This window comes from Vulpes lagopus, chromosome 2 (genome assembly GCF_018345385.1).
Source record: "Vulpes lagopus strain Blue_001 chromosome 2, ASM1834538v1, whole genome shotgun sequence".
Lineage (NCBI taxonomy): Eukaryota > Metazoa > Chordata > Mammalia > Carnivora > Canidae > Vulpes > Vulpes lagopus.
The window spans coordinates 46,824,324-46,849,571 of NC_054825.1; the positions used below are offsets into that span (position 1 = coordinate 46,824,324).

Here is a 25,248-nt window from a genome sequence, read left to right on the forward strand (position 1 = left end):
CTCTCTGTGACTATCATAAATAAATAAAAATTAAAAAAAAAAAAAAAAAAAAAAAAAAAAGGAGGGAAGAATTAAGGAGTTGGGGTGCTTCCATGCATGTCTGTCAGAGTTGGAAAGCCACCGAGGCCAGGCTGTCAGCTGCTTGTGGCCATAGGACGGCTTCCCACCTCTTCGCTTAGCACTGAGTGGAATGGGCAGCAAGAGAAGCCTGCTCTCTCCAGAAGCCAGGCTGTTTGTATTTCTTATGCTCTCCATGTTTACTTCCCTTTTGTTTGGCCTTAGAGCTCAGACAAGTCTCTGCGAGGGGTCCAGCCTCCCTCAGCTGTGCTAACATGAACCACACATGGGCCACTGCATCCAGCAGAGCAGCAGCCCCTGGGACGGGCCCGCAAGGAGCCCCAGGAGTCTGAGCCTGGGCACCCTGGAGGAGCTGGACCTCCATGAATGGAGCTGGCAGTGACGCCAGCTGTCCCTGCTCCAGCGGGAGGTCTCCTTGCCCTGCTTGATCCTGGGGGCTCTGGCTCTCACAGCACTTAGAGAAGTAGCACTCCTTTGCAGCTAGGTACCTGAGCTGAATGGCTAGATAAGCAGAAATCAGTTCTTCCCTAGGGAAGATGGGAGGGAGGGTGGTGGGATGGAAGATTACTGATGACTAGAGATGCCAGACAGAAGCAGGGGTGCTGGGGAGTCCCTGCACCAGATGCTGCTGAGAAAGTCTGAGCTCCTACTGACTCTTTACTACATCCAATGAATCATCTCCCCATGATTTTAAGGAATTATTTTAAAGATTATATGCCACTGTTGCACTTGCCACTGTTATTATATATCAAAACGAAACTCTCACCAAGCCCATGCTTTGGGCCACATTTGGCTGGCCCGTCTCTGTACCTGAGACAGGCCTGAGGAACTACCTCGGAATTATCTTCTCAAACCAAAGGAAATAAAGAGTTTGATAAGCAGGCAGATGAGGGATGAAGTGAGAGGCCATAACCAGAGATTAGGCCAGAATGCTGCGGCCTGGGGTGGGGTACGATACAAACTCCAGATGCGTTTAGGAGCCTGAGACAGAAGGGACCTGCCCACCTTGTGGGGAAGACCTCATCCAACATGCCCCCTGAGCAAGACATAGGAGGCAGGTGTCAGGGCTGAGGGGCCCACCCAAGGGGTTATCCCAAAGGAGTTTTTGTGGGGATTTTGGCAGCAGTTACTGCAAAGAGTGGAAAGCAGTGAGGCAGAGCAGACAGGGTGCTCCCTTTACCAAGACTGTGCAGGAACTTTTCATCTGGGAGCCACATCCCCCCCAGGGAGAAAAGAGGATGCAAAGAAAGGAGGGAATCCTGCCAAACTGAGTATAAACCCTGAACTGACAGTCGGAGCATTGGAGTCTCCCAGAACTGGCTGTTGTCCTGCAGCAGCAGAAACAGAGGCTCATGAACCAAGTCTGGTTATAGAAAAATCAGTTTGCATTTTGCATATCTGAGTCGTGACAAAAATGATCAATGCTGGGGATCCTTGGGTGGCCCAGTGGTTTAGTGCCTGCCTTTGGCCCAGGGCATGATCCTGGAGTCCCAGGATCAAGTCCCACATCAGGCTCCCTGCATGGAGCCTGCTTCTCCCTCTGCCTGTGTCTCTGCTTCTCTCTTTCTCTGTATCTCTCATGAATAAATAAATAAAATCTTTAAAAAAAACTTTCAAAAAAATGATAAATGCAAGGGGCGTCTGGGTGGCTCAGTGAGTTAGGCATCTGACTTTGGCTCAAATCATGATCCAGGGGTCCTGGATCCTCAGGTGGGGCTCCCTTCTCAGCAGGCCCTCTGCTTCTCCCTCTCCCTCTGCCCCTCCCTCCGTGTGTGTGCACTCACTCAAATAAATAAATAACATCTTAAAAATAAATGAATGAATTATAAATGTGAAACGCAACACATATGTCCTTAAATGGAGGAATAAGGAGCGAGTTAAATGATGGTACAGGCAGACACTGGAGGACAATGAAGCTGTTTAAAGGAACAAGGGAGATGCATAAGTCTTGAGACAAAATTGCCTCCAAAACATGGTTAAAGTAAAAAAGAACAAGTCACTGAACTGAGGATGTCCATGTTCCTGTTTGTGTGAAAAAAAAAAGAAGAAAAAGAACAGAGAAAAAAATGTACACAGAACACGAAAATGCATATGCATAACGCAGGATACATCTGAAGGACACCGATGAAATCTGGGGAATCACCCAAGAGGGAGGAGCTGAGACAGACTCATTTGTCACTTCTTATCCTTTGTTCTCCCATAAAAAGTGTTTTTTTTTTTCTGTAGTTTCCAAAATGTTTAAAGAACTTGTAAAACTCAACACCCAAAAAAACAAATAATCCAATTTAAAAATGGGCAGAAGAGATGAACAGACATTTCTCCAAAGAAGACATCCCAGATGGCCAACAGACACATGAAAAGATGCTCCACATCACTCAGCATCAGGGAAATAAAAATCAAAACCATAATGAGATACCACCTCACACCTCATATTGGCTAAAAGGAACAGCACAGCAAACAACAGATGTGGATGAGGGTGAAGAGAAAGAGGAACCCCCTTGCAGTGTTGGTGGGAATGCAAACTAATACAGCCACTCTGGAAAACAGTATGGAGGTTCTTCAAAAAATTAAAAATAGAACTACTCTAGGATCCAGAAATTGCATTAGTGTGTATTTACACAAAGGATTAAATAACCACTAATTTAAAGGGATACAGGCACCCCTATGTTTATTGCAGTATTGCCACTGCAGTATTTATTTATTTATTATTATTTATTATTTATTTATTTTATTTATTATTTATTGCAGTATTATCTACAATACCCAAGATACTGAAGCAGCCCAAGTGTCCATCAACTGATGAATGGGTAAAGAAAAGGTGGTATATATTTACAATGAAATATGACTCAGCCATAAAAAGAATGAAATCTAGGGGCACTGGGGTGGCTAAGTCTGTTAAAACATCTGAGTTTGACTCAGGTCATGGTCTCAGGATCCTAGGATCAAGCCCCGTGTATATGGGATCCCCACTGAGTGGGGAGTCTGTTTGTCCCTATTGCTGTGCCTTAACCACCCACTCCCTGGCTCATGTGGTCTCTGTCCCTCTCAAATAAATAAATAAATAAATAAATAAATAAATAAATAAATAAATAAATAATTTTAAAAATAAAATAAAATCTTGTCATTTGCAATGACACGGATGGAACTAGAGAGCATTATGCTAAGTGAAATACTTCAGAGAAAGACAAACACCATATGACTTCACTCATACGTGGAATTTAAGAAACAAAACAAACAAGCAAAGAGAAAAAAAAATAAGAGAGACAGACACAAATCAAGAAACAGACTCTGAACTCTAGAGAACAAAGTGGTGGTTACCAGAGGGGAGTGAGGGGAGGCGGTGGGTGACATGGGTGTCAGGGATTAAGGAGAGCACTTGTCACGATGAGCACAGGGTGATGTATGGAAGTGTTGAGTCACTATTTTGGACACCTGAAACTAACATGTTATCTACACTGGGATTAAAATAGAAACTTAAAAAAAATGTGTTTTCTGCCTTCTGCACAGGCTTTCGATATATGCAAGCAAATAAAAAGGAAAACACTAAACTGTTTTTCCACTGAATCTTTTAGGTTGTAACTGTGTGTGGACATCTGAGGATCCTAAGGAGCAAATACAGAAACCTCCATTCAGCCTCTCTGAGGCTGCATCCGCTGTATAAACAACATCACAAAGAGAAGGCAAGTCAGGAATCTCAATACTTAACTGTGCAGACATTTTGACTGGATATAAAACACCCACTTATAAATAGGCTGAAAGCCTAAAGAGCGAGGGGGGGCAGAAATCATCAGGGGACTAAGTGTTCCTCTGAAATGTCACTGTCAATAACTGAAAAGTCATATACTCCCAGAAAGATTTTAAAGCAGCGGAGGCTACCACCAGCCTCAGGCCCAACTGGAAGCCTCTTTTAAGTCTGTAAATTAGCAATGACTATGATGCCCAGTCTAGTACTTTTGGTGATGACCAACACCCCATTGCACATTCCCAGGCTGCCTAACACCATCTCCACCCATCAGGTACCCCAGTAAAGATGAGCAAGCTCATGTACTTTTGACTTCTCTCTCCACTGAATTTGACTTTCTTAACACAGCCCTGATCATTACCCTCAAGTTCGTAAAACCCTTACAGCCCATCTCTGCCTAGAAATAAAGTTCAAACTGAGGTGGTTTTAAGGCATGCTCAGTTTGGTGCTCTGTTTCACTCTTCATCATCTGGTCTCAGCCTGTCTTACCAGATTCAACTCTAGGCTTCAGCTCCCTCCCCTTGCCTCCTCCCAACCCCACCCTTTCCAGGCAGAAGGGAGCACTCAGCATTTCCCAAACACACTGAGCCCTTGTGCCTCCAAGGCCCTGCCTGGAATTCTAAGCTACCTATTTCTGCACTGGAGCAGCCTTCCAAGCTCAACATAAATATCGGTGCCTTGTGTGCTTCCCCTGAGCCACCCCATACAGTCAGGGCTCTGGGGCCTGCACAGGCAGTGCCCCCAGCCTGCATGCCCCTCTGCCATAGCACAAACACTGTGTCTTGGTAACGTCATTAGGGAAGGGGCCTGGCTCCCTCTCAAGCCGTCTGGTTCTCCAGGGCATGGCTTACCCAGTTTCTTATTCCGTGTGTACAATCCCTGAGAGCAGTGGCAGCTCTGACCCCAGGCCCTCTGCAAATTTTGTTGAGATAACACACGGTAAGAGACTACAGCTTAACTACTCAACATTCTAGCCAATCCATCGATAAAGCCTACCTTTCATCAATTAGTAAAGATGAAAAGGCTTTGAGTTCCAGTAAGCAAGAAAGCATGGCAGCCTCATGCATCTGGTAAGAAGCAAAGGGAGCTGGGGAAATTAAAGTCAGTAACTATTGGCCACCACCAAGAAAGACCCGAGAGAGAGCCCGAATTCCAGGGGAGGAAGAACGGGAGGGAGCAGCAGCTGGAGGGCAGAAATGTGTGTTCACCAAGGAGCCATGTGACCCATGGCAAGCTGGACCAAGGAGTCTGCAGCCTGAAGCTGGAAAGAGAGTCCCAGGGCCCTGAAACTCACCCCATTCCACTGTGAACAACGCAACCCGCCACAGGGAGAAAGGACAGCATGGGTGAAGTTCAAAGAGGCTGTGAGCAAGTGGTTTAGGTGGAGTACATGTGTCTTCTTACAAGTTCAGAAGACTGTAGCTCCTGCCAGAACTGTTCCGGGCAATAAATTATCTGGTGTCCACAGAAGGTAAGAGGCAAAACTCTGACCACTTAGGGAAATGAAAATTAAGATGATGAAAACAAAAGCTTCCTTGGTTGCCTACTGTGCGGCACACGCTGTCACGGACGTGAATCACCTTGACCAGATCTGCAGCTGCTCCTCAGAAAGTATATAAGGCCTGCATCTAAAGACCAGTATGAGACTCAGTGGACAGGTTTGCTCTGAGCCTTCAGGGAATAAGGATCTGGAAGGCTTCTAAATGGGGGAGAGAAGACAGAAGAAGAAGAGGGAGAAAGGACACAGTGGGGAGTGATGAATCTGTACTAACAAGAGAAAGGAAAGAAATCTTTTCGCAAAGGGGCAAAGAGGCAAGCAAGCCAGCAAAGGAAGCAGAACGCTGGTTGTAGAGCAGTTCTGAGTTTGAAAGGCTCTTTTTGCACAGGGAAGCCAAGTCTCAAGAAGACCCTATCCCCCATGACCCAACCGCTGACCTCCCAGGAGGTGAGGTTCATAGGGCTGCCCCACACACACTCCTAAAAATAAAACTGAGGAGAGGCCTTCAGAACACACCCAGCCCTTCTGGAGCAATCCTGGGAGAGGCCCGAGGTTCTGACTTCGGGTATTATCATCAGGCTACTGCTTCTTGTTGAGCATTTGAAAACTAGCCAAGCATTCCTAAGAATAAGTAATTATTGTGCTCCTCGGTGCTGCTGTGCATCTGAGTGGTCCTGGGTTTCCAGGACCAATCTTCAGGAGCTTTTATCCAGTGTGGGCTCAGAGAGGATGGAATGAAGACAACTGCGAGTGGGTGTTTTGAGTAAACCAATTTCAGACCAACAGAAAGCAATGGCGTCCAGCGGCTGTGGGGACACCGGTTACAGTTGAGCAGGTTATCCACTGCACAAGGACATCTGGGGGTTGAAGTCTAGCGTGTGCTCCCCCAGTGGAGAGAAGAATCTGGCTAGAGGAAGGGCAATCTTTCTGGATTCACAGAGACGAAAAATTACCTAGTGGAGGTCCAACAGAGAGGCATTTCCAGCTGAGGCTAAGTTAACACTAGAGAACTCAGAGCCAAGATGACGGGCCCACCCTGCTGAGCAGGGCGTCCTTGAAAAGCAAGGAGGGTAAGAGACTGTCCCACTGGGGGTAGTGGGACAAAAGTGGTAAACATGGGATGCTAGGAAGCCCAGGTGTTCCATCAAACAGGTCAGGTCAGCCACTTATTAGCTGTGTAATCATGGGTAAGTCACTCCACATCTCATCCCTAAAATGGGAGTAAGAGTGCCCACCTCACATGGCTGTCACGCAGATTAGTGAAATAATGAAGCACGGTGGCACTCCGTAACTGGCGGTTACCACGGTGGCTGCGCTTCCCGAAAGGGAGACACACAGGGCCTCCAACCTTGACAAGTGAGGATCACTGCAGAGGCAGAGAGCCAAACGTGGGCTGAGTGGTACGCAGCCAATTTTGCGTGAGAGAACAGTACATGCATTCATTTCTCGAGCGTAACGGAGAGGAGTCCTCTTGGGAGTCAAACCTGTTGCTGGTGTGGGATGTAATCCGAACCTGAGCAGCCCTCCAGGACTACAGGGGCTTAGGGGAAACCAAATGAGATTACCTGTGGGGCACAGTGCCTGGCCCGGGCAGGTGCGAAGCAAATGTGAGCTCCTAGCCCCTCTCCCCTGGGGACTGTCAAACAGTGCCCCCCCACCCCAGAGGCTGACCCCCCACCCCAGAGGCTGACCCCCAGCAGGCTGAAGCAGGTTGCAAGAACGATTTTCTCTAAGTCCTGCTGAATTCATTAATATTACAATGGTGATTATAACACAACTTCTATTTCTTGAACATCTTTTACGTGAAAGGCCCGTGGAGGAAACAATGGTATTTCTCTCATATTTTGGATGCTTCTCCTGCTCTGAATGTTTTAGCCACTTTCTATGTATCCACATACCATATATCACTTCATTTTTTTCTTTATCATAAATATGAAATATTTCAAGCATAATAGCCACTTGTGAAGAATGATGCATAACTTTCTTCCTTGCATGAGGGGGAGTTATTTGGGTCACTCTCAGTGAACTGGAAGAAAGAGGGATTTGTTCTAGAGTTTTACTCCATCCCCCAAAATATGGAGCATCATGTGTTTAAATAAATTCAGTATTCCAATACCAACGATTTACACACCTGCTGAATGGTTTATGCGTGTTATCCCACTCGACCACCACTGCAAACAGCAGAGGGGGTCATTACTCCTATTTCATACAAAAGGAAACTGAGTCCACAAGACCTGAAACAACCTGTCCGAGCTAGAAGTCTGCATTAATATTATTGTAATTTTAACAAATGTTACTGAATGAATTGTAAGCTCTTCAGGAGTTCAAACAGCTGCAATATATAGCATAGCTTATAAATACCAAATGCCATTCACAAAGGATTATAGGGATGGACTGTTTGGAATGAGAATTTACTGGAAAACAGGGGGAAGAAATTACTGTTTCCCTCCAAATCCAGAAAGAAAACATTTTCAGTGCTAACCGACAATGGCCTGCGTTCCAACTGCTGAGGGAAAGAGAAATCTCAGCTCACTGCTCCTGGGGGCTGGTGGCACACAGGGGACCGAATGTTCCCACATGAAAGAGATATGGAATGGAATTCAGATGATATCGTGGGCCTGGAAGTCAAACCATAAAGGGGAAAAGGAAGGCTCTAGGGCAAGTCCTAATCTTGACCTAGGCCTGACCTAGGGGGCACTGAGTGAGAAAGGGGTTGGGGAGGAAGGGGAAAAATCAACAGTGATGATGAACAGGCTTGGAGGCAGACCCCCTTAGAATCCCTCCTAGCTCTGGGCCCCAAGGCTGGTGCTTCCACCTCCAGGTACAGAGTTTTCTACTCATATAAAAAAAGGGACAACATGGACACTGTACTCATACAGGCCCTTTGAGGTTGAGCTCTGAGCCGTATGCACCATGTGCTCATTTCCTAGGGCTGCCATGACAAACTACCGCAAACTTGATGGCTTAAAACAATGGAAATTTATTCTCTCGTAGCTCTGGAGGCCAGAAGTTCAAGGCAGGGTTGTGCTCCCTCAGGCTCTAGGAGAGAATCTGCTTCCTTGCCTCTTCGGCTTCTGCTGGCTGCAGTGTTCCCCAGCTGGTGGACCCAACCCTGTGACCTCCAAGAAAAGTATCCTCAAGACACTCTCTGTCTTCACATCCCATTGTCCTCTGTGTGTCTGGGTACAAGTCTCCCTCTGCCTCTGTCTTACAGAGACACTTGTGGTTGCACTCAGGGCCCACCTGCATAATCCAGCATGATCTCCCCATCTCAAGATCCTCAATGTAACCACGTCTGCAAAGTCCCTTTTTCCAAATAAGTTGGCATTTGCAGACTCCAGGAATGAGCAGCTTTAGGAGGGCCATTATTCAGCCTATGACACACAGTACACTCTTGATAATGTCAGTCATCACTGTTCCCGTTCTGGTTAACAGAGGGGAGCCAGAAGAACGGTACGTCCAGGAAAGAGACAACGGACGGATTAAGCAAGAGAGGACTTGAGAAGCCCGTAAAGACCTGTTAGCACTTTGCCACGAGAACCAACAGAGAGGCCACAGCACCTGTGCCCCAAACCCTCTCACGTACAGCTAAATCACCCGGCCCCAGTGTATGGGCTCGGGGTGGCAGTGGGAAGAGTGGGGACCCGGGGGTCAGACAACGACGCCTCCAGATCCCGCTCTGCTCCTTCTGGGAGCACGATGCTGGGGACTTTTCTACCTCAGCTCGGAGTCCTCAACTGTGAAATGGGGCTGGTTGGGGCCCAGACAACACACGTAAATGGTGTGGCACACAGGAGGGTCAATAAAAACAGTTACCATCATGACAGCTGGCTCTGCGATGTGCAAGGAGGATCTGGGAGGAGACCACAGTCACGCATGCATCCAGGATGTGTCCCCATCCCATCCTCACGAGAAGGCATCTCAAGCTGCCACCAGGCGTGCATCCAAGGAGAAGCCCTAGGGGTCCCAAATGCAAAGTCAAGATCCCCTTTCTGGGACACATATATTGGAGTCAGATTTTTTCCATGGCCCATCATATCTTTCTTCTGGAACCTGGAGTTATGAATGACTTGGAGGAAGTTCAACGCAGCATTCTTATGGCAAATGTGATCTTTGTTCTGATAACTAATGAAATACTTCTGACACTTAATGAAATGCCACAAGAAATGAACAAGGGCTCTTTGGAGCCTTGTCTGAGATCAGAGTAACTCAAGCTTAAAATCTGGCTCCAATCTTTCCTAACCTACAGGCAGAAACGTACATACCAGTGGGCCCGGCTCTGCTACAAAGCTCTCTCACTGAAAAGGGCCAAGGTTTCTGATTTAGAAACCAAAGCACATTAAAACACCGTTTATCTGGTTAGCATCAACGGGTAACCTCTTGTCAAACAATTCAGGGACTAAGTGGAAATCCTGCTTCGAAAGGTAAAGAAACAAAACTTTCCCTGCAGGAGGAAAATAAGGAGCACCAAAAATGCAGAGTGTGCATTTCAAACAGATGTACCTGCTTGCTCTGCTCACTGCCCAGGATCACTGGGGAGTTTTCCAAAGAGAAATGCAGACAAGGCCAGAGATTTCCCTTCCCCTGGCCGTGTGGTTTCTGCCCCCCCCCCCCCCCAACGTAACAAGACTCCCTAGGTAACAACGGAGGGTCAGGAAAGTGGCATGTGGCTTTGTGAAGTTTAATTAACAGCAAGTTTTCCTATCCAGCATCACGAAGGAGTCCCCTCGGCTCCAGGGGCCCTCAGGACAGAAATAACATATTGCTCCGGAGTTATTAATGATGAAATGCAAATAGTCTCCAAGAAAGTGGCAGGAAAGAAGGAGCTGAAGAAAAACAAAACAAAACAAATGACTCCTACCCACAGCCAGGGAGAGTTCTCCAGGGAGGCGGGAAAGGGTAGGTAAAGCCTGGGACCTTCCCAGCAAAAACACACCCATGCACACACATGTATACACATGCACACAAACACACAGGCATGCATATGCACATGCGTACAAGAAATCACAGGAGACTTGAGGCCCTAAAACCCAAAGATGAGCTGCTCAGTGATAATAAAACAATCAGCTCATGTTTTAGAACATGTCTCATGTTCTTCAAAGTACATGTACAGCTGTTACCCCATCTGACCCTCTCACTGGGCCCGTGCAGCAGACAGAGGACATACAATCATCCACATTTTATAGATCAGATTAAGTGATTCCCAAAGGTCACCCAGTGAGCAGATGATGGAGCAGAGAGAGGAAGTGGGGTCTAATGACTCCCAGCCCAGGGCTTCCTCCCTCTGAGATAAGAAATGGGAGTGCTTTCAATAGAGAAGGGCCGAGCCCCAGGGGGAAACCACCGAAAGAAGGCCAGACATGTGGCTGGCACTTTTAAGAAAAAGTCATGTTATGAGACAGAAGTCCCAACAGAGGGGTTTGAAGGGTAGGGATCTTGATGCATCTAGAGAGAAGAAAAACTATCGAATTCCTGAGCATGTTTGGAAACGTGGCTGAGAGCCGTGTCTTCCGGCCACCTTCTTCTCCTTCTGTTACTCTGGATGGCAAGATGGTGGTGGGAACATTTAAAACAGCAACTGGACCTCAAGAATGCACCAGTACCGAGCAGGAGATCTTAACGGATGCAACGGGACCTCCCCTTATTTTGCAGACATGCAAAGGAAGGCCCAGAGAAGTGACCTGCCCAAAGGTGAAAGCATTCATGAGAATTGGGAACTGGACCCTGAACTCTAGATTTGGACTACAGAGCCCTTTATTCAACCCCAGCTGCCTCGAGCAACCATTACCTCTCATTTTATTAATGTCACTGTCCTTGATGAATACTCCAAAGAAGGACAGTTAAGGGAGGGGTGGGGAAAGGATGGATTTCCCTTTTCTTTTTTTCCGGGAAACTGTACTGCTAAATTTCCCATGGAAATTATCAGATACGATGTGGGGCAGTGGCCGGTGGTCCTGCTGACACAGAAACTGCCCCATTACTAGGGTATTTTTAAGGCCTCCCAAAAGGCAAGTACACGGTAGGCTGAATTATTCTCCCACCACCCCAAAACACCCACCTCTTAACCCCCAAAACCTGTGAATGTTACCTTGTGTGGCAAAGGGACTTTGCAGATGTAATTAAGGATCTCAGGATGAGGAGATAATCCTGGATTATCTGAGTGTGATGTAATCACAAGCGTCCTTACAAGGAGGAGAGGTGGCTGACAGTTCCAGAAGTTGATGAGAGGCGGGGCGAAGGGAGGAAAGGCCGGAGAGCCCAGGAAGGCAGGCAGACTCTAGAAATCAGAAAGGGAAGGAAAGGAATCCTCCCCTGAAGCCCCCAGAAGGAATGCAGCCCTGCTGACACCTTGATCTTAGACTTCTGGCTTCCAGCCTGTAGGAAAATCAATTTGTGCTGTTTTAAAGCACCGAGCCTGTGATAAGTGTTACAGCACCATTAGGAAGTGAGTACGGCTACGGCAAAACTCGAGGAGCAAGTCTTAGCTCCCCAGTAAACCAACTCTGGTTTCTTGGGATTTATGCAGATGGGGCAGGGGGGGTGGCACAGCCATTCTGGAAATGACAAGGGCAGTAAAGGGAGGTTCAGGCTGACTATAAGATGGAGATGTCATTGGGCTTTAAAATGGAAAAAGAGTTGGTCATCCGTAGCAACAGGAACCATCTTTCTCAAAGTCCTTCTAATGCAATCCCCTGAGTCCTGCTTCATAGGTCCTCCCGGAGAGGAGCCTCTGGGCTTCCCCAGCCTTGCCTGGACATTCTCTCATTCATAGCCTGTGCTCCAGCCCCATCAGGCTGTTTCTGACTCCAGACCATGACAGGCTACGCATGCCCTCCTTACTTACCCTTGGGCTCTGCTAACATCCTGCTTCCTAGCTCAGCTCAGCAAAGCCTCCCCTGGCCCATCCAGCCCCCTCTCTTTCCCTTTCCTTCCTCCCCATGCCCGAGCCATCCCTCTTAAGAGAGCCCTGGGCTTGTCAATGTCTGTCTGCTTGTCTTCCTCCTCCACCCTCCCAGCCTGAGCCCCTCCGGAATAAGGAGACGTTCTCATTTCTCTTGTGTCACCAAACCATGCCATGTACCCCATCCTCAAAGTACTTCCCAGCTCTTTCCCACCTGAGAAATGCAAGTCCATCCTTTAAGGAAATCACCCTTCACCACCAAGTTACCTTGATTCCCCGAGAAGGAGCTGCACCTGTGCTCCCACAGCCCTCTGCTCCCCCCCCCCCCCGCCCCCCTGGGAACACTCATCATCCTCCATCACACCGGGCATCCCTGGGCAGCCTCCTCAGTAAACACAAAGGTCCTCAAAAGCCATACCTCCTACTCCTACATATTCACTGTTAGTGCAGTGCCCGGTTCACAGCAAATACACAAAGGATGTTGACTGAATTAAAATGGAAATAAAACTCAAAGAGGAAATTGCTAGGCCATCTCTACTAATGAAGCCCTGTGGTCCAGAGGCAGCCTTTAAAAGCAAAGACCTGGGACACCTGGGTGGCTCAGTGGCTGGATGTCTGCCTTCAGCTCGGGGTGTGATCCTGGGGCCCCAGGATCGAGTCCCATATCGGGCTCCCCTCCGGGAGCCTGCTTCTCCCTCTGCCTCAGTCTCTGCCTCTCTCTGTGTGTCTCTCAGAAATAAATAAATAAAATCTTTTAAAATTAAAATAAAATAAAATAATAAAATAAAATATAAAATAAATAAAATAAAATAAATAATAAAATAAAATAAATAATAAAATAAAATGAAATAAAATGAATAAATAAATAAAATAAATAAAATTAAATTAATTAAATAAATAATAAAATAAAATAAAATGAATAAAATAAATAAATAATAAAATAAATAATAAAATAAAATGAAATAAATAATAAAATAAAATAAATAATAAAATAAAATAAATAATAAAACAAAATAAAATAATAAAATAAATAAAATAAAATAAATAAAATAAAATAAAATAAAATAAAATAAAATAAAAGCAAGTACTTTTACGTTAAGGTTTTGCCTGGCCAGCTGCTGACTCTCCCTAGTTGGTTTCCCCTGGGCTTCCCCACATCAACTTCGGAGCTCCTGGTGAAGACAACTTCAGTGTTACTCTGTATTTTTAGTGTAGTTACACACATCTATAAATACTGGAGAAAGATCCCGCTTTCCCTCATCTCAGGAAGGTATCAGTTTATGCAACTTAGCTTCATCAATGAGTGTTACCTTCAGTTTTGAAAACACCTTTCTAGAAGTGTAAGAAAAGCCTTTCTAGAGGTACAAGTGTGAGAGGACCCTAACACAGCACAGATGGGTTTAAAGCCCGACTCTCTGCTTTTCTTCTGTGTGACCTGGATCTAGACAGTTTCTCTCTGACCCTCGGGCCTGCCAACCTGAACTGGGAACAATACGATGCACTGGACAGTGATGAAGATGTGACAAATGCCACCCGTGAAACGCCTGCCACTGTGCCTGGCACGGGAAGTGACTTTTCCACCTCTCCGGAGTGCTTATGGGCGGCCCCACACAGCACTTAAGCACTTTGGATGAGTTTCCCAATTCACAGCAGCCCCACGAAGCAGGCGTGCGACTCTCCCCCCACCGTGTGGAAAGACAGGACACACGTCTAGGAAGCGGCAGGGCTGGGCAGAGAAACCAGACCTGCCAACTCCAGGGGCAAACTCCTCACTGTCATACAATCTGCGGCCCCCACGGACGTGCTGGCTCCCACTCCCGCATGTCACCACTGGCCCTGGCTCCTACCACTGTCTCCAGCAGATGGGAGTTCTCAATGTGGCTGTGTTGTTAGCCTCTCTGGGGAGGGGAGGAATGCTCCCTGCCTTGAAAAATCTCTGAATTAAAGCCACCAAGCACCCCATTGCCCAGATTCCAGCAGGTTCACACGTGTGACAATGAGGACGTCGGCCTAGTGTAGGTGAGCCTAAGGAAGCCCACTGCGAAGGAACGCCTGTTAGCAGGCTCTCCAGCAACCGGAGCCGTGGAAAAGTTAGCTGGCACCATCCTCAAACACGAGTGGGCTCTATTCTCATATCCTGTCTTTGTGGAAGCTGAGTTAAACTGGCCGATAGACATTTACGACAGGTTTTCGTAAGGTTGTGTCCTTGGACTCCAGGCAGCAGGACCCGCTCTGGATTTCATCATCACCAGACGTGTTGGAAATGAGAAGAAATCCATTTGGTTTAAGTGCTACAAGAGGGAAAATCCCAGTCACAGGGGCTCCTTCCAGCTCCCGCCAGCCTGTGGACACCCAGTTTCAGAAACTGGGGGGAAAGGCTCCTACTGGGGAGCGCCTTGCATTTCACAGGTGAGTGCCTGCCCTGGGGCAGAGATGCCCGGCTCTCCACCTGAGTGCCTGCCTCTCCCCACCCCTCCCCCGTTAGCCATCACCAGGATGTAGCCTCGGCCAAGGACAGAGGGAGGACTTGGTGAGTACCAGCATGGAATCTGTTGGCCAAGACCCGAAGAGTGAGCTCCCCCAGTCCAGGGCCTCTGTTGTTGCCAGCGGTCTGACTAAATCCCAAAGGGAGGCCACCCTTTGTGGAGGCCTTTTCCAAGCTGGTCACACCAAGAAAGGGCAAGGGCGAGGTGCCAAGGATCCTGGCTGCATTCAGGCTGTGCTGCCCGGGGCTCTGCCTCCTGGACTAGACCTGGGTTCCTGGCTCCCTGTCTTGCTACGTGGTGAAGCTCTCAACCTGACCCTTCCTGAGGAACCAGAATCCTAATGGGAACTCTAACAGGTGAACAGTCAGCCTTTCAAGGCCTAAAGGGAGGTGTAGCTACAATTTCCTGAGCACCTACTACAGGCCAGGAAATACGATCACATCATTTCATTTAATCACTCAGCAATCCCATGTGCTGGGGATTGTTGTTATTCTCATTTGAAAGATGAAGCTCGGAAAAATTAACTAGCTTTCCTAAGCTCAGATCCTTGGGAAACCCCTAACAAATACTGACATGATTTTTTTTTTTTTTAAAGATTTTATTTACTGGGCCACCTGAGTGGCTCAGTTGGTTAAGCGCCTGACTTTGGCTCAGGTCATGAGCCAGGGGTTCTGGGAGCGAGCCCTGTGTCAGGCTCCCTGCTCAGCGGGGAGTCAGCTTCTCCCTCTCTTCCTCTCCCCACTCCTGCTCTCCCTCTCTACCTCCCATTCTCTCTCTCTCTCTCTCTCTCTCTCCCTCTCATTTGTTCATGCTCATTCTCTCAAATAAATAAGATCTCTCTTTGAGAGAGAGAGAGACAGAGAGAGAGAAAACATGGGGGGGAGCAGAGGCAGAGGAAGAGGAATGAGAAAGAATCTCAAGCAGACTCTGCACTCAGGGCAGAGCCCCATGTGGGGCTCGATTCCATGACCCTGAGGTCATGACCTGAGTCGAAACCGGGAGTCAGGCGCTCAACCAACTGAACCACCCAGAGGCCCCCAATACTGACACGATCTCTAAAGCTTTTTGAGAGTGTGATTTGCAGTATGTATATGTTTTAAGAAGACAAAGGGTCTGATATGGAAGCTAGTAGACTCAAGAGGCTCCTAAATATATTCCCGCTAGTACATTTTACTTATTTTTCAAGGTGGGGTCCAAATCCCACCAGCTCTGTGCGGTCTGCCCTGACTGCTCCATCCCTCGAGGATTTCCCGTGTTCCAGGCTCTGGCCCTATCTCTGCTGCTTCCCAGCACGTGCAGCAATCTGTGCGTCTGCCACCCATCCACCACTACAGTGTCGGGCCCCCAAGGACAGAGACTGTGGATCCCAAAATTTTTGGAACCCCTTGCTGCAAAGATTTTCCTGGCTATGAGAGCTGACCCCTGCAAGGAAGAGACATGGTTCATTTTTAGCCTGGATTCCCAAATCCCATCTACTTTCTAAGATGTGGCTCCAACTATCCAACCTGGCGAGCAGCTTCTGCTGAAAGTGAGCAGCTTCACTTTCAAAATACCCATTTTGGCGAAAAGAAATGAGTATTGAGTCTGTTGAGTGCCAGCCTTAGAATCCTGGTTCTGTTGCTCCCGAAGCAGGTGATTTTGAGCAAGTCACTCTTTTCCTCCTGGCCTCAGTTTTCTCACCTGTAAAATGGGAATATATGCACCTGCCTCAGGGTTGCATGAACTATCAATGTTACAGGCATTCGATGTAGTGCCTGCTTATAAGCCATGGTCTAGAACACCAGCCAGCATCATTACTACTACTATTTCATCACACTGTCTTACAGGGAAGGCGTTCACATGCATGTGTATTCTGACCTTCTAAATCAGTGGTTCTCCAGCTCTGGAATATATCAGAATCACCTAACATGGGGATCCCTGGGTGGCTCAGTGGTGTAGTGCCGCCTTTCAGCCCAGGGCCTGATCCTGGAGTCCCGGGATCGAGTCCCACATCAGGCTCCCTGCATTGAGCCTGCTTAGCCCTCTGCCTGTGTCTCTGCCTCTCTGTGTGTGTCTCGTGTGTGTCTCGTGAATAAATAAATAAAATCTTAAAAAAAAAAAAAAGAATAAGAATAAGAAAAGAATCACCTAACATGAAGCTACCTGGGGCACACCCCAAACCTACACAGCAGCATTCCCAGTAGGCAGGGGAGATGGTCGGCACTGGGCAACTCCTCTCTGAATAAGCCTCCCCACCCCCCCCACTGCCAGTGATTCTGATGTGTGCTCACCGAATCTAGAAAATTCTACTAGACATTATTCAATTTCCAAAGTTTTTTCCCCATCGAACTCTAAGCTTCCAAAGAGGTACTTCCGAACCCGTGGTTCCCCACCCCAGCTGGACGGCAACCCCTAGAGACTCAGATATTGGTTTGGGATGTGACCAGGATGTCAAGATTTCTAAACAACGGACAGAAGGCTCTAACCGTCGGTCAGCCAAGGTTGAAAATCACTGGCCTGTGGCAGGCCCTCTGTGACAAACTGAGCCACATCCTGACGATGATTTTACAGAAAGGGCTCTCATGCTGAAAAAAAAAAAATTATACAAAGTTTGCAAACAGCTGCTCCAGCCTGTCAGTAAGAGCCTTCAGCCTCCAACCTGGCTTTTATTCACCTTTGTGTCTGTCCCAGGACCTTACTACATAGTAAATACTTAATAAATATTTGTTGGAAAGTTGAATAGTTCTATTTTATTTGTTATCTGGCTCCAATTAAGTTTTCGGTTGCCTAGCATAACAACCTAACAGTTTCTTAAACATCTAAACCTTAACATCCTTTGCCTCAAACCTCAAACCTGAAACAGAAAGTGGGGCAGCCAGTCATCCAGCGGACACGCTGACATTTATTCTGGGGTCACATACACTATACAAGCTCCTAATGACTGATAAATGTAAGCAAATGTGATTTTCGTCGGCCGGGAAGAGTGTGACAGTTGTCGGCAGCACAGGCCTCCTGGCCCAATATTTGCATGGTTCCATCTGAAACTGTCAAATTACAAGAACATGATAAAAACTTGTAGGAACTTCATAGTAAACAGTAACTGGCCCCTTGTCAATACATTAGGAGAAAAAAAATTCCTGCTGCCAAAACACACGGGCCAGAATGCCTGCAGTGCAGGCCTGGGGCCAACTAGACCCTGTTCCCTGGGCAGCTCTTTTGAGGTTCTCGACCACAGCGGTGGTGAGAGAAGCCCCTGACAACTCCAGGGATCTGGGAGCCAGCGGCACTTTCACCTCTTAGCTCTTCCACGGCTCTAGGGCCCTGGGAACCCTTTAATCTCATCGGCCCTTGGATTGCTTGTGTAACAGCTACCTCATGGGGTCATGGGGTTCGAATCCCAGCTCCTTACACATTGACTCTGTCGCTCTGGGCAAGTTTCTCCACTTCTCTGAGCCTCCTTCTCCTCACTTTTAAAATGAGGATGATATTATCCTTATCTCACAGTGTTGTCAGGGTAACGTGACGAGAACAGTGCCTGGTACACAACCAGCATTCAGCAGCAGACCTTAGCTCTTAAAATCTGCAAATCTCCAACGGGCAGTTTTGGAAACCAAGTCTTCGTCTTTCCTTTCCTCGTGTTTTTGTCGGTGTGCTATCACAATTCACTGGGCAGCACACCTGACCTTAATGGACACACGACTATTATCATCTTTTTCATCCTACTTACTATGAACTTCCAAATGTTTCACTGCAGAAGTAATAATGCCGCTGATTATGGGACGCTGCCCCATACCACAGAGGGAATGTCAGTAACCTGTGAAATAGGCCTTGAGTTACCTTTTAAAACATCTGAGTTCTGAATTCTAAAATGCACTGGCCATAAGGATTTCAGGTAAAGGAATGGGGAGCTATGCTCTTATGGGGTCGTTGTCAGATACAAGGAAGGAAGAAGCATCCTCCCAGCTTATCTCTTTTCCCCTCCTCCTGACATGGCCATGACACGGCCTCAGAACTCACAGCCCTTCCCTTCTTCTTCCCACCCAAACTCGGTTTATCCTTCGGAATTTGGCTCAAGCACCCTCCCTGTGAGATGGTCCTCTCTGAACCTCTACTGACCATGTCAAGAGCATGGGGCGGGGGAGGGCGGCTGGGCTGCGTCTCCTCTACACCTCTGGGGGGCTGGCAGGGGCAGCACTGAAGCAACAGCCACAGTGGGAAGGGTGGTCATCCAGGATGATGTCTGAACCACAAGGGGCAAGAGGGGCAGGGCAGCCCACCTGACAGCTCACCCCACCTGCCCTGCCTGGGATGGGCACTAACTTGGCTTAATGACCAAAGCATACATTTCTGAAGCACAGAGAGCATATATTCCTCCTGTAAATGTTCATTTATTGTCGCTACTGCTTTGGTATAAAGAAGCTCTCGCCATCTACCGTGAGCCTAGGAGCCCTCAGCGAATACTTGGGAATGAAGGGGAGTCATCGGTAAATACTGGCTGACTAAGTCCCTGACATTGTTACTTCTCCCATGGGCACCACCTAGTCTGGCACATTCACGTGGGCCTAGCTACCAGAGGCCTTTTAGGCCGAAACAACTGTTGAGATTCTAGATGCTGCTACATAACAGACTCTTAAAAATCTAGGACCCTAATTAGACACATGCTCAAAGCTGCGTGTTCACTCCCAATTCTCGGGAGAAATTTTCAAGAAAACTTCACAGAACCCTGAAACCAACTGGGAACATAGATGACTCCAGACATTCAAGTGTCCAAGGATTCGAGGCTCTAGAAGTCCGAGATGGGAAGGCCCCTCATCCTGTGTCCTCTGCTTACACACGTGACCTGCACCCAAGGATCTCAGGGGTCTTCCTTCCCCCCTTGCACTCAGGGTGCATGGCCCCAACCGAAGGAGGGGTCCCCTGGGTCTGCCCTCTTTCATGCCTCCATGGCCGCCCTAAGGTTGACGCCAAAGGGCCTTCTCAGAATTGGCCTCACTTTGAAGCCTATTCCGAAACACAGAGTGGGGTGGGGGTGGCCTCAACACTCCAAAGGGCTGCAAAATAAAAGGTGGAAGGAAATACGCAGAGCTAAGACTCCACTTGATGGGATGAGCACTGGGTGTTATGCTATACGCTGGCAAATCGAACTCCAATAAAAAAATATACAAAAAATGAAATAAAGGATGCCTGGGTGGCTCAGCGGTTGAGCACCTGCTCCTGGCTCAGGGCGTGATCTGTGGTCTCAGGATCAAGTCCCACATTGGGCTCCCTGCCTGGAGCCTGCTTCTCTTTCTGCCTATATCTCTGCCTTTCTCTGTGTGTCTCTCGTGAATAAGTAAATAAAATATCTATAAAAAATAAAAAATAAAATAAATAAATAAATAAAATGTAAAAAATGTAAAAGAATAAAATAAATAAAATAATAAACAAAATAAAATAAATATAAAATGAAAAAATAAAATAAATAAAATAAATGTAAAGATATAAGATAAAAAATAAAATAAGATTTAAAAAATAATAAATAAAATAAAATGTAAAAAATGTAAAATAAAATAAAATAAAATAAAATAAAATAATAAAAAATAAAATAAAATAAATAAAATAAAATAAAAATAATCCCTCCCGAGCAGGAAAGCAATGCATTCAGGGCGCCGCAGGGCGCAGGGTCCCAGAGCAGCGAGCGGCACCTCTGGTCCATCCGGGGATGGGGGCGGGGCGGGGCGGGGGGGGGGGGGGGGGGGGCCCGGGGGCGGGTTGGGGACCCCGGGTCGGGGTCGGGTCCCGGGGTCGGGTCGGGGTCCCGGGGCGGGGCGGGGCGGGGCGGGGCGCCTACCTCCTGTCCGCCGCGGGGTCGCGGGGGGCCTGCGGGTGCCGGCTGCCGCGCTGCGCGGGGCCGTGGCGGAGGCGGTCGGGGCGGGGGCGGGGGCGGGCGCGCGGCTCCCCGGGGTCGGGGTCGGGGTGGGGGTCGGGGTCGGGGTCGCGGCCGCGGAGCAGCGGCACCGACGTGCGCACGGCCGACACCACGTGGCCCGCGAAGGCGCGCGGCGGCGCCCCGGGTCGCAGGGCCCCCCGCGCGCGGGCCGAGCCGGGCAGGCAGGGCCGCGTCTGCTCCATCACGCCGCCGCTGCAGCTGCGGGAGCAGGCGGACCACGGCCCCCAGGCGCCCCACACGCCGCCGCCGCCGCCGCCGCCGCCGCCGCCGTCCTCGGGGCCGCCCTGGGCCGCCGTCCGCTGCGGGACCTGCGGAGACAGGGGCCGGTTAGGGCGCGCGGGCACCCGCTCCCCGCTCCCGCTCCCCCTCCCGCTCCCCGCTCCCCCTCCCGCTCCCCAAACCCGCTCCCCCTCCCGCTCCCCGCACCCGCTCCCCCCTCCCGCTCCCCAAACCCGCTCCCCGCTCCCGCTCCCCCTCCCGCTCCCCGCACCCGCTCCCCGCTCCCGCTCCCCCTCCCGCTCCCCAAACCCGCTCCCCCTCCCGCTCCCCAAACCCGCTCCCCGCTCCCGCTCCCCCTCCCGCTCCCCGCACCCGCTCCCCCTCCCGCTCCCGCCCTCCCCAAACCCGCTCCCCCTCCCGCTCCCCGCTCCCCCTCCCGCTCCCCAAACCCGCTCCCGCCCCCCACACCCGCTCCGCTCCCGCTCCCGCTCCCCCTCCCGCTCCCCGCTCCCCAAACCCGCTCCCCGCTCCCGCTCCCCCTCCCGCTCCCCGCTCCCCAAACCCGCTCCCCGCTCCCGCTCCCCCTCCCGCTCCCCGCTCCCCAAACCCGCTCCCCGCTCCCGCTCCCCCTCCCGCTCCCCGCTCCCCAAACCCGCTCCCCGCTCCCGCTCCCCCTCCCGCTCCCCGCTCCCCCTCCCCGCTCCCGCTCCCCGCACCCGCGCCCGCCCCCCACACCCGCTCCCGCTCCCCGCTCCCGCTCCCCGATCCCCACATCCGCTCCCCACACCCGCTCCCGCTCCCCGCACCCGCTCCCCGATCCCGCTCCCCGCACCCGCTCCCCGCTCCAGCTCCCCGCACCCGCCCCGCTCCCTGCACCCACCGGCTCCCGCTCCAGGCTCCTGCTCCCCGGGCCTTTGGGCACGGGGCCTGCCTAACCAGAAGGCGAATCCCCACTCCAGTGAGAAAGTATACACAAAAATTAAAAGTTAAAAAATAAATTTATTAAATATATAAAATTAAATAAAGTAAGAAATAAAATTAAATAAATAAATAAATATAAATAAATAAAATAAATAGAATGAATATAAAATAAGAAAATTAAGAATATAAAAAATAAAAAATTAAATAAAATTTTAAAAAATAAATATAAAAATAAAATAAATAAAAGATGAAATTAAATAAATAAAATGAATATGAAATTAACATAAAATAAAATAAGAAAATTAAAAATACAAAAAATAAAAATAAAATAAAATAAATATGAAATAAAAATAAAATAAGAAAATTTAAAATATAAAAAATAAAAAAATAAAATTAAAACAATAATAAACTAAAATAAATAAGAAATAAAAAATAAAATAAATAAAAAATAAAAATAAAATAAGTAAAATAAGTAAAATAAGAAAATTAAAAACATTAAAAAATAAATAAAATAAAAAATAATAAATAAAATAAAATAATAAACGACAGGAATATAATCCAGCCTGGATGACACTCATCTTTATACCCACACGCTCAGGAAGCAGAACTTTGACTTTTGTAACAGGGGGAGGGGCACACAAAGATCAAAGGGCTCAAGGGTCACAGCTGTCCCCCTAAAGCGGTGGCCTTGGATGGAGAGCTCCGGTGGTGCCCTGAGCCCTTACCCCGCAGGTCGTAGGTCGTGGGCATCAGGCCTCAGGGCCTGGACTCCCCTAAACTGCAGGGGAGGTTGTGGGGCCCCGACTCCTCAGCACACTCAGGGACACACCTCAGTTCAGAGGCCCGGCCCTGAAGCCACACCGCTGCCACCACGTCTAGCAGTGTCTCTGGGATGTTTCTGAACCTCTCTGAGCCTCAGTGTTCTGAAGGAGGATGGGGCCTGGCTCCCAGGGAAGTAAGGAATTTAAGTCAGGTCACACGTGTGAGCAAGGAGCCTGGCACTCAATACACACTTGTTAAGAACCATCATGATTTTTCCTGCTTCTGTGGTCAATCAGAAGAAGTGAGAACTGTCAGGAACTCTTAAAGTCCTTCCTAGAGAATGATCCTACACTCCTATTCGTATAACGGGTCATTTCATGGAGAACGACTATGGCAGACTTGGCGCTTGGGGCGGGTGGGCAGTGTTTCTTCATTACACAGACACCCTCTGAGCACCAGCTACACCCCTTGCTGAGCGCGGCCCTGAGGACCAGGAGAAAAGCACCCCAGAGACACACCCATGGCCTGCACCCAGCAGAAGAGTGCTATGTAGCTAGGACTGGATTTGGGAGGGGGGAGTCTCCTAGGGAGGCTGGCTGCCCTGGCTGGGGGGTGGGGTGCGATTAACAAGGCCTAGGAGGAGGAATCACAGCAATGGCTGCAATAGTCAGGTACCCACTCAGTACCAGGTCTTCACTGTGGCCCTGGTGACTACTCTCCAAGATGAGGTTTCCCAACTGAGGCTCGAAAAGCGTAGCCTGCTCCGGTCATGCCCCTGCAGCAGGACTTAAAATCAAGTCTACCCAATTCCCAGGCCCACAGCCCCAGCCCAGCACTCCCTGCTCTCCCCCGGCAGGTAGCTGCCCTTGTGTTTCTGGATCCTTCTCCTGGAATGTCCTCCTTACCTGTGGGACACTGACCAACACTATGACTTTCCTTAGAACGTGAGGTTTTCGGTGAACCTCACACTTCCATCTGAAGTACAAAAAGCCATGATTAACTTGGTCTTTTTTCTTTTTTTCTTTTTTCTTTCTTTCTTTTTTTTTTTTTTTTTAGCTCTTGGTTTTTGACAGCATTTTTTTGGCCCAAAGCTCAAAGACTTTTCATGGTTGGGTTCTCTGTCCCCACAGTAGTGCTGCACTGTAAGAAGGTCCAGGGATCGTCCTCCCCTTTGTGTGGAACAAATCCAAGAAGGCAGAGCTCCTTCACACCACGTGGAATTGAGAGTGGACCTAAAGATTCCCTCAGAGGAGGGATGTAAGAATTCGACGAAGAAACCCACTTGACGTGCCTGCAGTAAGTGCTCAGGCAGCGTTGGTCACTGCTGTAGCTGGCATTGTGGTCACTAAAAGTGCGGGCTCAGGCCGAGGTTAGAGGCCTTGCCTCCAGGCTAATCAGTCACCCTGAATCCATGGGGCTGCTTTGATTGAGGCCATTTTCCTTCGACTACATTCCAGTGCAGAGTGCTCTGTGGATGACCTCTGTAGCTTAAGTTGAGTTCCTGAAGGTTCAGGGAGCAGCTAAGGCAGGATGAGGTGAAGCTGAGGGAACCCAGGGAGCAAATAAACATCTAACCAGAGGGTTAAGGCCAGAGCTGGAGGTCAGACAGCCAGCCCTTGGGAGCCATGTTCACTCAGAGAGCCAAGGCAGAAGGTTGGAGGTACCGTGGGGTGGAGCCAGCGGGAGATGGGGTCAGAGCAAGGGCAAGACAGATGGTCCTATGACAGGAGCCTCCAGTTCCTTATGGCCAGTATGTGAGCAGCAGCAGGGGGATGGGGGCATGAATAGCCAATACTTTCAATTCATCAATACTAATCGGGGACCCAGGAGAGAAAGCTTTTTACCTGCTTATAAATACAAACAAAACAAAAGCTTTTGTTCTTTCTTCCCTCTCTTACATGTCTTGGTTATTTGTTTATTTGTATTGGAGAAAGAGAGCATGGGGGGGGGGGATTGCAGAGGGAGAGGGAGAAGTAGACTCCCTGCTGAGCAGGATGTGGGGCTCCATCTCAGGACCCTGAGATCATGACCACAGCTGAAGGCAGATGCTTAACCAACTGAGCCACCCACGCACCCCTGTCCTGACTTTTAAATATCAAGCTGATCATGCATTCACTGAAGTAGTTGTGAAAAAATGTGCTTCATCAGGCCACAGTGTTGATATAGAAAGTAATATATAGGCACCTGGGTGGTTCAGTGGTTGAGCGTCTGCTTTCAGCTCAGGTCATGATCCAGGTCTTGGGATCGAGTCCTGAATCAGGCTCCCTGTGTGGAGCCTGCTTCTCCCTCTGCCTGTGTCTCTCATGAATAAATAAATTAAATGTTGGAAAAAAAAAAAAAAGTAATCCCTAAAGTGTGTGTTGTGAGTTGAATGATGGCCCTCCCTATAAGGTATGTCCGTGCCCTAATCCCAAGAATTTATGAATACGACCTCATTTGGAAAAAGGGTCATTCCACATGTGATTAAGGATCTTGAGATGGGAACCTCCTGGATTTTCCAGGCAGGCCCTAAATCCAATGACAAATGTTCTTATAAGACACAGAAGAGAAAACACAGAGAGGAGAAGGCTGTGTGACCACCGGAGTAGACTGGAGAGATACAGCCATGAGCAGCAATGCAGGAAGCCTCCAGAAGCTGGAAGAAGCAGGAAGGATGTCCCCCTAGTAACTGGAAGGAGTATAGCCCTAGTCACACCTTGAAGTTCAATAACTTCTGGCCTCCAGAACCATGAG

At 48.7% G+C, this 25,248-nt stretch overlaps 1 protein-coding gene across 3 annotated transcripts in view; it reads right to left on the bottom strand.

The window, feature by feature from the left end:
* THSD4 (thrombospondin type 1 domain containing 4) overlaps positions 1-25,248 on the bottom strand; it is a 582,162-nt gene that overhangs the window by 476,446 nt on the left and 80,468 nt on the right. For all 3 annotated transcript variants that reach the window (XM_041743611.1, XM_041743613.1, XM_041743612.1), the window contains exon 4: positions 20,515-20,921. In XM_041743611.1, the coding sequence (XP_041599545.1) occupies positions 20,515-20,921 (407 nt within the window). The remainder of the gene's footprint in view (positions 1-20,514; positions 20,922-25,248) is intronic.